Genomic DNA, 12,595 nt, shown 5'->3' with positions numbered 1-12,595 from the left:
TCACATGTAACTCATTATAGTTGATAAATAACTTGCATAGGTAATAGGGACCTATTCTATTGTTTCATTCACTATGTTGGTACAACACAGAATCCAACTGTCTTTTATATAAGTAATATATGCAAAAGACAAAATTCATATCTATAAAAAAGATAGACTTTGCTCACCTCTGCCTCAGCCACCCCGTTTCCCTACTCATTGCTAACACTTAAGAGAATATTCAAATACTGTAGTTTTCCGTGGCAAGACTCCTTTCATTGATAATCAAATGCAAGATAAAAATTTAAATGATAAACTGTTTTATACTTAAATTCCATGGTTAGGTTAAGATACAGAAAGGATTTGATAATGAAGGTACTTGCAAAACCTTCAAGGAAAGGTCTGAAGGTAAAAGTCAGAGGAAGAGCTCTAGGAAATTTCTAGAACATATCCACAAAACTAAGCAATCACTGAAGCAGTTCTATTCCCTAAACAGGAGGTTGCTTCTAGAAAGCTTCTAGAAAGATGAATTCAAGACCTTCTCCCAGAGCCACCATTACTATCTCCAATGCTTTCAAAATTGGTGTCTTCCACAGGAACAAACACTGATCTCATTGCAATTTCCTTTTCTTTTCTTTTCTTTTTTGTTTGTTTGTTCATTTTTTTGGTTATTTTTGTTGTATTGGGGCCAAACTCAGTGGAGCTCTAGGCTGTCTCCTAGCTATGTGCTCAGAGATCATTTCTGGTAAGCTTGGGGGACTATATGAGATGCAGAGTATTGAACCTGTATCAGCAGTGTGAATTGAACCTGGTAAAGCAAGCACTTTCTCTTCAGCCCATGTGATTGATTCTAGCTTTTTGATTGGTTTGTTGTTGTTTTGTTTTATTTGGTTGGTTGTTGTTTTGGATCATACCTGACAGTTCTCAGAAGTTATTCCTGGCACTGTGCTGAGAAATTTCTCCTGGGAGGCTAAGGAAGGTGGGCACGCAAAACAAAAGCCCTATCAGTTGTGCTATAACTCTGGCCCCATAATTGATTCTTTTTGTTGTTGTTGTTTGTTTTTGTTTTGGGGGCACACCCGGCGGTGCTCAGGTGTTACTCCTAACTCTACACTCAGAAATCGCCCCTGCTAGACTCTAGTGACCATATGGGATGCCAGGGATTGAACCTGGGTCTCTCCCACATTGGCTGGCGTGCAAGGGCAACACGCCCCTACCCTTTGTGCTATCTCTCCGGCCCAACCACAATTGATTCTTGATACCTTCAAAGCTGCAAATTAGATACTGGATTCTACTGAAGGAAACACTATACCCTATTTCACACCCTTAAATGCTAGGGGGGAAAAGTTAAAGCAGCAGAAAATGCCTCTATCTTATTTTTACCTCCCATTTTCACTCCATCCATCTGTTCTGAGTAATTTATTTTATAGTTCTCTAGATTTGTCTTTGAATGGTTGATTTTGAGTCACTTACGCTGTATTCAAGACTGTACTCCTGGCTGGTGTTCAGGGATTACTCCTGGAGTTGTACAGACGATCATAATGGTGCCAGAGATTGAACTTGCGTTAGTCACAAGCAAAGCAAGCACCCTATCCACTATATCATCTCTCTGGCTCCAGATCTCTTCTACAAACCGTTCAGTCTGCAAACAAGTACATTTTCTAATGTACTCTAGACCCTAAAAATGGATATAGAGGGGCTGGAGCTTAACACAGCAGTAGAGCGTTTTGCCTTGCACATGACTGACCCAGGATGAACCTTGGTTTCATCCCCTGGCATCCCATATGGTCCCCAAGACAGGAGCGATTTCTGAGCGCATAGCCAGGAGTAACCCTTGAGTGTCATCAGGTGTGGCCCAAAAAAATCCAAAAAAAAAATGGGTATAAAAAAATATTGTGCCTACCTGGCATAGTAACTTATCTGTATTTCTTTTTGTTATTTTACTACTTTATTTCTTTTCCTAAATAGTCAAGTAGTACTACAGAAATTTCTACTTTTAAAACAAACTTTTTAGTACTATATCGCTAATACCTAAAAATGTTCATAGGTTTTCAATGTGAATGTCCACTTTTTTTTTTTTTTTTTTTTTTTTTTTTTTCAGAAAAATAGAATGACTGCTATCCGGCTGAGAGAATTTGTTGACAAGCGTCCAACGACTTTACCAAGGTAGCTTTACTCCAGTCCAGGGCTGTGGCAAGACCTTAGTTCACTCTCCCTGCTGCCCCCATGTAGTCATCTGTTGCCATGGGGTTCTAGTGAAGTTTCTTTGTGTCTAGGGAAGTAACAAAAGCAAAGATTCCTCTCTCAAGGCTACATTCAACAAATAGCTAATTCCAAATTCTCCAAAGGATATTGGGTTTTTGCTTAGGAAGACTTTTTTTTTCTGAAAACCAGGCTAAGATTTAGAACTGACTTTTTTCCCTTTTTAATTATTGTTTAGCATTTTATATATTAAAAAAAAGACCCTTCACCAGTGCAACATTCCCATCACCAAAGTCCCAAGTATCCCTCCTCCTCATCTCACCTGGCCTGTACTTTAGGAAGATCTTCAACTTGTAAAATAAATGACCTAAGTTCATCTCTTAGAGGAGGGGCCCTTTATTCTGCTTGAGATAAAGTAAATGACTCATGCTTCTGTAATAGGGCTTTGATTGCACAGACAGAAACTAGTTTTATTCTTTCTCTACCCAAGAGAAAGTCCTAATGCATGTTTTATTATTCTACAAGTTAACCTTGCTGTAAGATATTGGCTATCAACCTCTGGGATCTGTATACTCAGATGCTATAATTAGAACAGAAACTCTCACACAGAAAATACATTTGAAAGTCTTGCAAATACATTTCTTCCAGGAGTTAAGCAAGCCCTTGGTTTACTTAAGTACTTACATTTTATTTTGAGGGAGCAGAAGTGGTACTAGAGATCAATCATTTTGCTCCTAGATATTACTGAAGAAAGGCATAAGGAAGGATTATTTTTCAGGATAATTTTTTATTTTTCTACATTACTTTTTCTACATTATTTTTCTCTTTCCAGAGGAATTATAGATGAAGAGGAGCAGGGAGTCAGAGAGATGGGACTGGGTTACAGTCTTTTCACGTTTCTCCCTCACCATAGGCTAATGGTGATGTTTACTTGTTTGTGCCTTGACTTGCCCACTGGCAGACCTATGGCAGAAACTATGGTATTAAACCTATGGCAGAAACCATGGTATTAAACTGGGGAAGCTGGAAACAAATTCCCCCTTTTGCTTCTATCTTAGAGCTCAGGGGAAAGAAGTCAGAGTCGCAGGATTTGATTGAGTCAATTAAGTGGACCTGGGGATTGATTGGAACAGTGCAAGCTCCTCAGAAGTACTATGGCTAGGAGTCAGTTCTCTTAAGTTCATCTACCAGAGCCTAAGAGCAGGCACACTGTACCTGGAGAAGGCTTGGCACCTGGCTTCCTTCTACAGTTAACACTACAGTATTAGATTACTATTAGATTAGTATTAACTGTAGTGGAGCACACTTTGGTTTATCTTATGCTTTTTCTGCATTAATACTGGCTCTGGTCCACAAGACTATCATTCTGTTCTACAATCTATTTCCTACTGGATTGCTTTTATTTACTTCACTGGCACCCTCTGGTTGACACAACCATGTCTTCTCATTTATTGCTACTCTCACTATTGTCCTCTTGGAGTTAAGTCTCCAGAGAGTTCCATAAAAAAAAACAAATTGGATTACAGCTCTCCATTGAGTGAAACCTTGTAATCACAGTCTTTTGTGTAAAATTCAGACAAATTAAATTGATCCCAGTCTCTCCAGAGTACTCTTAGATCCAGGCTACTCACCATCTTTCTCAGGTTCTTTCAGATTTTTACTCTTCTTTCCCATAACTTTTTCTGCTCCACCCTTCCTGAAAGACTTTCCTTGATCGCCCCACCACCACACACACAGAAAAGGTCTTATCCTTCTGCCTACATTTCTACCTCCAAACCCTTTTGTGGTTTGCTTTATAATTTACCAACACTTTCTATTATATGATTTGTTTCTTTATTTGCTGTCTGGAAAACAACTTCCATTTCTGCAACTCTTGCTGTGTGGCAAGTATTACACTTAGAATATATTAGCTCATTTAGCCATCATTCACTGGTAAGGTAGAGAAGAGGAAATGAAGCTCCAAGTGGTTAAGTGTCCTCAGTTTGTACAGCTGCAATTGGTCTGATTCCACTTTCTGTGTTCTTACTATGCCCCTTACCAGTTTCCTAGCCTTGGGACTGAACTGGTTGACCTATCACTGTTGAAACCTATGTCAGGGAAAAGGCCTTCTGTGTATGTATGCTTCCTTATGCAGATTTTCTGGCGGGGGAAAAAGTTAGAAACTGATAAGAAAAACGTAAGTCAGTTATTTGTGTCTTGTGATATTTGTGTATTTGATAAGTGACATAACCTAAGGAAGATTAACCTTTCTGCTCTTCCTCTCTTACAAGCCTTTACCTAATTCATCTTATAGGTCTAAATTTTGGAGACATTCAAGCGATAATTGAACTAGAATAAGTAGTTGCACCTAATGAAATTAAACATTAAATGATTCACAAGTAGAGGTGACCCTACAGAATTCTCATAATAAGAATTATATAAGAGGCAAATGCTAGCTTATTTCATTCCCATACTCTAGGCCTACATTGAGTTACTGACCAGAACTCGATTAGCTATGGAGCCCAGGATGCTCCTAAAAAGACCCATTTCCACAAGTAGTGTAAGTCACCAGGAGGTCAAACCACAAATAAATGTAGATGCATTGAAGCCTGCAATAAGTATTTGTTTCCTCGAATTAAAATAGCTTCCACTTATTACTGGGAAGATGAGGAATGAGGGTGGTGCAGGAGAAAGAAGTGAGATGGGCCTTCCATTTTATTCCTTTGGTAAATAATGTGTACTTTCTGTCTGCTCATAAATAGGAGAATTACAGAGTTCATCCAAAAATAGTGTTGGGCTCTAGTGAAAAGTAGTCATTTGTGTATGTACATATTATGACTCCAGACACTACAGAAATTAAGAAACTAGGTTTGATTAAAGTCTGACTTTCTAGTTGGGTGACAATTAGAAAGTTCATTTAGTCTTCAGAACTGCAGTCTCCTCTCCTAGAATGAGGTGCTAATCATGTTAACCTGGCCATGTTAATCAGAAGAATTAGATTAGCTAATCTCTAAAGAAACTTTATAAAGCATGAGGTTCAGATATAACAGAGAATTTTATAATCATAGTTATGTGGGTTAACTAGGGTTAGCCCAGGCTCTTGGTGAACAAACACTCCTGACTTCCCATGTGAATATTGAATTTTGTCTATGACTAAGAACAAAAAGACTCCTGTTACATTTACCCTTCCAGCAGACAAGCTTGATCCTGTCTGGACTAAACAAATCAACTCAAAGAACCAAGTTGTTAGGGAAAGGAAAATAATGAGCTGAAAAATCAGATGTAGTTGGACAGCCTGCTCTGGTCAAGGAGGAAAAGACTTTTTTTTACAACTGATCCAATAACCTTGACAGCCAAATCCTTGCCAGGTTTGTTATATTAACCTCTTCAGAAGAGATTTTTCTAAGTTACTGACCCTGTGAGGGAGCTTATAAAGTGTTGGGGACATAGTGTACCATTCTTTATCTGTATCTCCACTGACCTCTCTTTCCCTCCAGATTCAACCCAATTCAACTCTTTCCTCCTCCATTCCTGGGCTCAAATCAGGAGGTTGTTCAAAGGAATTTCAGGCAGCATCTCTCCCTGGTGCTGGTGAAGGGCCTCTTCATTCACAAAACAGCTTTGACAGATTGCTAGAAAAGCCACTGTTCAGTATATTCATCTGTCTTCAGCAGGCATTTGCTGTATGTATGCCTATGAAGAATGTATAATCAAAACATACCAAGCAGCATTGCTATTGTGGGAACCCAACATTGCTCAAGAACTGAAGTTGACTTTATGATAAACTTCATAGGGTGTGAGAGGACTCTTTCCCAGGCAGTCTTTAAAAACTAGAGGAATGCCTGATAAGCTATGTCTCCCACTCCCAAGTATTCAAATTGCCAATTATTCTCCTCTCATTGTGCCATTGCTTCTCTCTTCTTTTGACTTAATTCCCCTGCTATTATTTACACTACAAGGCTCAGTCATATTATCCCAGCCACTGGGGCAGGTCCAGACAGTCTGTGGTTGTTCTGAAAGTCAAAGCTCACTGAGATCCTGTTTTGTAGAGACAAAACCATAGAACTTGCCTTTCATAGTAGTAAGACAGGTCCCTGCCGCCCACTCCCATTTCTCTCCCCACCCTGTCCCCGCAATGCTCTCTTGATCCCAATTTTGTCCAACTCTTGGCTTCCGTAATAAGATAACCCCTCACCTGGACTTTCTCCCCCCCCCCCCCCGTCCTTCACAACTAAACAACCCTCCTCCCTTTATGTTTCATTGACTTTACTCTAGCAACAAAGAATACCTTAAAGACAAGGAATATTTCCTATTCAGCCTTGACACTACAGAACTTAGCAGTATGTAGGGGATGTTATGTGCATTTAAGAAATGCTGTTTGGGCAGATGTACTTTAATTCTTCCATTCATCACCAGTTCCATTCATTTGACAAGTTACTTTTGCAAAACTTTGTGCTACTTTCTACTGATTCTTTCTTTCTTTCCTTCTTGTTCTTTCTTTTTCTTTCTTTCTTTCTTTCTTTCTTTCTTTCTTTCTTTCTTTCTTTCTTTCTTTCTTTCTTTCTTTCTTCTTTCTTTTTTACTTTCTCCTTCCTTCCTTCCTTCCTTCCTTCCTTCCTTCCTTCCTTCCTTCCTTCTTTCCTTCCTCCCTCTTTCTTTTGTTTTTGGGTCACACCCAGCAGCATTCAGAAATTGCTCCTGGCAGGCTCAGGGGACCATATGGGATGCCGGGAATCGAACCAAAGTCTGTCTGGGGTTGGCCCCATGCAAGGCAAATGCCCTACCGCTGTGCTATCTTTCTAGACCCCCTCTACTGATTCTTTCTCTCCAATCTCATAACATCATTGGGGTGCTCACAATGTGTGGAATGTTCCAAAAGATCCACACATCAAGCATCACAAACTACAAAGTCCTCTTCCCAATAATGGTCGACCCCTATTGTGTCTCCTCTGCTCTGGGGAAACAGAGCATTCATATCAATGTCTGAACTTAGATGTCTGGATTTAGACACCTCACTTGGTCTCCCAGTCAGGCCTCTCCTTCCATTCACATTCCTTCAGTTTAAAGATCTCTCATGCCCCACACAAATTACTATAATTACCATCTAACAGTCTGTTTGTAGTTAGATTGTCGTTATATTTGTTTCCATGTCACCATCACATAAAATATTTCTAAAATAAAAACTGCAGTGTTATTCAACTTTAAACTCCATGATTTAGGTTAGTAATTTTTCGATACAATATCCTTTCTCCCCACCCCCCATGATATTTTGTAATGCCCTTACTACTCTTCTGACTTACATTCACATGCTGAAACACTATTTCCCATTCACCTCATTCACTCATTCAGATTTTGTATGCTACAAAATTCCTTACAACCCAATACTCCTAGGCTACAAACATTTTGTGCCTTGATCACTATGAGTTCATCATTTTTATTTATTTATTTATTTATTTATTTATTTATTTATTTATTTATTATTTTGGTTTTGGGGCTACACCTGGTGATGCTCAGGGGTCACTCCTGGCTATGCACTCAGAAATCGCTCCTGGCTTGGAGGACCATATAGGATACCGGGAGATCGAACTGTAGTCCATCCTAGGCTAGCACTGGCAAGACAGATGCCTTATCGCTTGCACCACCATGCCGGCCCCAAATTCTTTATTTTTAACCCATAGGCCTATCATTAATTTTTTTAAAAAAATGCTTTCAGAAGTTTGTAAACACATCACAAATAGAAACAATGGGGGCCTGAGTGATAATGCAGTGGGTAGGCCATTTGCCTTGCACATGACCAACCCAGGACCGACCCGGATTTGATCTCAGCATCCCATTTGGTCCCCTAAGCCTGCCAGGACCAATTTCTGAGTGTAGAGCCAAGATTAACACCTGAGCACTGCTGGGTGTGGTGGCCCCCAAACAAAAATAAAAACAAACAAAAAACTCAACAACAAGTAGAAACAAATGGTACAGGGAAACACCACTGACTTATTCCTATATATTACCAATTGCCCTACATCTGCTCCATGACTTTTGTCTATCTTACTTCTTCTCTGATCTCATAATTCTAACAAAAGATAACATCATACATTTCTTTATTAATTCTCAAAATTGAATTTCAGAAAACAAATAATACACTTCTAACAAGAAATTCCAAGAATGCTTGATCCCTGGTACTGCGTGGTCTTCTAAGCACCTTCAGGAAAGACCCCTGAATATAGAAGTAGGAGAATCCTCTGAGCATGGCTGGCTGTGGCATGTCATCCCAGCCCCAAGAAATTTTTAGAACTCTGTACCAGGAACTGGGGAAAAGACCAGATAGATTTTACTTACTTTACACTTAGAACTCTTCAGTAAAAACAACATCTAAAAAGCAACAGCACCTACTTGTAGTAATGACTGTCTTTTTCTTATTCCCTCACTTTCTCCACTAGTATATTTATTCCTCGTCAAGGAAAGGATGTTAAAGGCTACGTATATGGACAGCTAGCAAGAATTCATCTTGATTACAGCAGACAGGGATCTCCCAGGTGAGATACCTTTCTCCATGTTAATTTTCAAAAATTTCACTAAAGTTAGAATGATAATAGAAGAAATAGATACACAATTTGTAATCATAATAATAAGTTAGGAGTTATTCTCTAAGGAGCTTGATCAAATATTCAACTTTTCTGGGCTCAGAATAAATAGAAAAGGACAGAGAAGATGGCTTGAATGGCTTGGGCTTGGTCCCCAGCACCTAGAGGTTTCCAGAGCACCTCTTAGAGTGATCCTTGAGCCCGGTACAGGAGTAATTTCTGAGTATCATCAGACCAAAAATCTAAAGAAAAATTTTCAAATAAGTTTATATCCAAGTAAATACACTTGTAAGATTAGGCAGTTTTAGTCACCTAACTGTGATTAGGAATTGGTGATTAGATTGGATAACTCAACCTTTTTGTATTAAATGAGTGTGTTTAAGTTCTTTCTTCTCTTTCATTTTTCTCTAGAGATACATGGTTGAGGGTATTTCATAATAAATGAATACTGAATTTTTCCAATGCTTTTTTTTTGTTTGTTTGTTTTTGTTTTTTTGCCACACCCATTTGATGCTCTGGGGTTACTCCTGGCTAAGCGCTCAGAAATTGCCCCTGGCTTGGGGGGGACCATATGGGACTCCGGGGGATTGAACCGCGGTCCTTCCTTGGCTAGCGCTTGCAAGGCAGACACCTTACCTCTAGCGCCACCTCACCAGCCCCACTTCTTTTTTTTTTTATCAACTAAGATGATCAGATGATTTTCATTATTAATTTTTTGTTTGTATTTTTGGGTTTTTTTGAGGACCGCAAATGGCAGCACTCAGGGATTACTTCTGGTTCTGTGCTCAGAAATGACTCCTGGCAGGCTTGGGGGACCATATGGAATGCTGGGGATCGAACCCCCAGGCTTGTCCCGGGTTGGTCACGTGTAAGGCAAAAGCCCTACCTGCTGTACTTTCACTCTGGTCCTCGTACTTGTTTGTTAATGTGGGCAGCACATTGATTTCTTTGCATATATTAAGACATAATTGCATCCCTGAAATAAACTCCACTTAATATTGATGTATAATCCTTTAAATATGTTTTATAGGCATATTTGATAATGTTTTGCTGATTCTGCATAACTTTTATCAAAGCAATTCACACACAACAATTAAAGTGGGAAATTTCATTTAAATATTTAAGTTCAATAATATATTGTGCCAATTGAAATGTTTATTTAAACTTACTATATTGAAAATGTTTTCATCTAGAAGTTATAATCCTATAGCATTATGTCTACTACAGTGGCATGGTATTTCTGTATGTGTCTATTTAGTTGTCTAAATAATTCCATTTTTACAAAAAGATTATTTCCATTAAACTATCATAAAATAATTAATATTCTTAAATTCTGTTGATACCCTTAACGTCTGAAGTTTCTAGGACAATATATATGCACATTAAAACTATTAATAAATATCAAGGTTTTAAAAGGTCACTCTAGTGAATATATACTTCTATTAGGGTATCATTACATCTTGACAATCTTTTCTTTTTCTTTGGAGAATACTGATATAATTGAAAGTGACAAGTGATTACAGATTTATCAAACTATAATATGCACCTTAGTGGTTGGCTTAATCAAAGTAAAATATTTTCTTGAAAGAATCAACATCCATAGAAAAATCACTATGGGAAAGATCAATGAAAAAATCTGGAGTAAGGAGAGTAGTTATGCATGAGCTAATATCATGGAAATTTTGATGCAAGTTGCCTTCTGTAATGTATGACTGAGGAAGAGGAGAGCAGTAATGGAAAAATAGGGCAGTCCAATTTTCGAATCAGCTACTGAAATCTTGGCTAGATCTGGCCTTGAGAATATAAAACCTTGCCAATACCATTCAAGCAGCTTTGTTATTTCTTCAGTTATCAGGAATGTAATTTCTAATTTATTTAGATATGACATAGACTTGTCAACTCCAGCCCCAAGAACTACTCAGTATCAACCTGAATTTGACCAACAGACTCTCATTCGATATATTTGCTTTCGAAGATATTCGATGCCTGTCGAACCATGGTATAAAGAAACCACTTACCAAAGAAATTATTCTCTGCCATTTTATACATTTGGTAAGTCAGGTTAATTGTTTCTTCTTTTTAAAATTGACCTTTCCTAGCTCATACTTGAGATTCTTCCAGGGTCTCGCTGTTTTAGGGAGAATGCCTGGGATTATGATGAAAGTAGAGAGTTGTGTACATGTCTGGGTTCAGGAAGAAGCAGGTGAGCACTTTCTGAAGACTGCTTCCTTTATTTCTCCTTTTTTAGCTTCTTTGATCTAAACCTTCAAGGATAAAATTGTATAATGTGGAACCAGAGAAATAAAATAAGGGTTAAACTTCTTGGGCATGTGGCTAACCCTGATTAGATTTCTGGTACTGCATATGGTCACTTGAGCACAGCCATGAGTGTCTTCGAAGCACTGTGAGGAGTAAGTTCTGAATATTGCAGGCTGTGACTTAAAACAAAAATGAAGGGGCCGGGCAGTGGCGCTAGAGGTAAGGTGTCTTCCTTGCCTGTGCTAGCCTAGGACGGACTGCAGTTCGATCCCCCGGCGTCCCATATGGTCCCCCAAGCCAGGAGCGACTTCTGAACACATAGCCAGGAGTAACCCCTGAGCGTCACTGGGTGTGGTCCAAAAACCAAAAAAGAAAAAAAAAAAAGAATAAATATCCTTGGTCAGACACAGGCTCATATCCTACAAATTCTCATGAAGTCTCTCAAAAATTCATTAAGGGAACTTTCTTGTTCTTTTATTTTAAAAAATAAGTTAATAATTTATTTAATAATTCTATTTATATTAACAATTATTTGATATGTAAGACATGTTTCTAAAATGCTCGATTTCCTTTGTGCTACAACACTCACTGAGTAGCTGAGGCAACCACAGCAAAGAATATGGGTAATACATAGGCTTACCCATTTAAATGGTACCAACATTACTGTCAGTGGTGTTTTGATTGTAGTGAGAATAAAGAACTTTGCTGACAAATTTTATAAATGAGTAACATCAACATTTCTGGGTCTTTCTCTGGTGGCATATAGTTTTGTCTTCATATGAGCTCTCAGAGATAAGTGATGTCCTCTATCCCCATTGTTTCGTAGGGGAGACAAAATTGCAGAGTCAATGTAATTCCACGGCACACTGTAATGTGTGAAAAAAGCAGCAATCAGAATCTAGATCATTTCCATGATCAACTTGCTGCTTCATCACAGCTGAGTGCCACTGTACTACTTTACTAGCTTTCTTTAAAGTGAGCTGCTTTGTTTTCACAAACAAAGAAAACTAGTGGAAGTGGGCTCAGGATATAACAAATCTGCCCCCCTTTTCTTTCCAGTTGAACTCAGATCCTAAAGGAGAAGTAAATATTATCATCATGCAGTGTGGGAACAGAGAGAACTGGCAGATTCTGAGAGCGTGGAGTCAGGATTGGGGTGCCCATAGATGAAGCTGGGATGAGGTCAGAGTAGGAAGGATTTAGGTAACAGGTTACAAGTAGGGGGAAATGAAGTGAGAGAAGAGCAGATTCTGAGAAGGGAAGGCTGAAATTAAGGTCATTTAGGGAGAGTGGTAGTGGGAGGGAATGCAGGTAGCAGGGGTGGAGATTCACAGAGGGAGCATTGGGCGGGTTAGGTTACACAGGACTGTGTAGGATGAGCACATAGGTGAGCTCTAAAGCAAAGTGGAGTCTGGGGGATTAGCTGCCAGAGGCTGAAGAGACACTGGAAAGAAAAGGTGGCCAAGGTATGATAGTCGACTCCTGTCTTTATAGAGCTGATTTCTCTTTTTTTAAGACTAAGTCTGAATTATCTTATGAGGAAATGTAGGTGAACCTCTAGCGTCTGAAGTGATAGTGACTAGAATCTTTACAACTCT

At 38.9% G+C, this 12,595-nt stretch overlaps 1 protein-coding gene across 1 annotated transcript; it reads left to right on the top strand.

The window, feature by feature from the left end:
* The first annotated feature begins 2,089 nt into the window (after window positions 1-2,089).
* Window positions 2,090-11,876, top strand: C7H1orf100 (chromosome 7 C1orf100 homolog). The gene is made up of 5 exons (XM_049777560.1): window positions 2,090-2,145; window positions 8,595-8,690; window positions 10,618-10,790; window positions 10,876-10,941; window positions 11,824-11,876. Exons 1-5 carry the CDS (start codon window positions 2,090-2,092, stop codon window positions 11,874-11,876), a joined length of 444 nt encoding a protein of 147 aa, XP_049633517.1.
* Window positions 11,877-12,595: the final 719 nt, after the last annotated feature.

This window comes from Suncus etruscus, chromosome 7, assembly GCF_024139225.1.
Source record: "Suncus etruscus isolate mSunEtr1 chromosome 7, mSunEtr1.pri.cur, whole genome shotgun sequence".
Classification (NCBI taxonomy): domain Eukaryota; kingdom Metazoa; phylum Chordata; class Mammalia; order Eulipotyphla; family Soricidae; genus Suncus; species Suncus etruscus.
Note: the sequence above shows the minus strand (reverse complement) of the source record. Positions and strands in the feature narration are given on the sequence as shown.

Excerpts from the sequence above, each read along its gene's own strand:
- C7H1orf100 (XM_049777560.1), top strand. The coding sequence starts at position 2,090 with ATGACTGCTATCCGGCTGAGAGAATTTGTTGACAAGCGTCCAACGACT. Across the intron at positions 10,791-10,875 it reads TCTGCCATTTTATACATTTG|GGAGAATGCCTGGGATTATG; the intron begins GTAAGTCAGGTT and ends TCGCTGTTTTAG. Across the intron at positions 10,942-11,823 it reads CTGGGTTCAGGAAGAAGCAG|GGGAGACAAAATTGCAGAGT; the intron begins GTGAGCACTTTC and ends ATTGTTTCGTAG.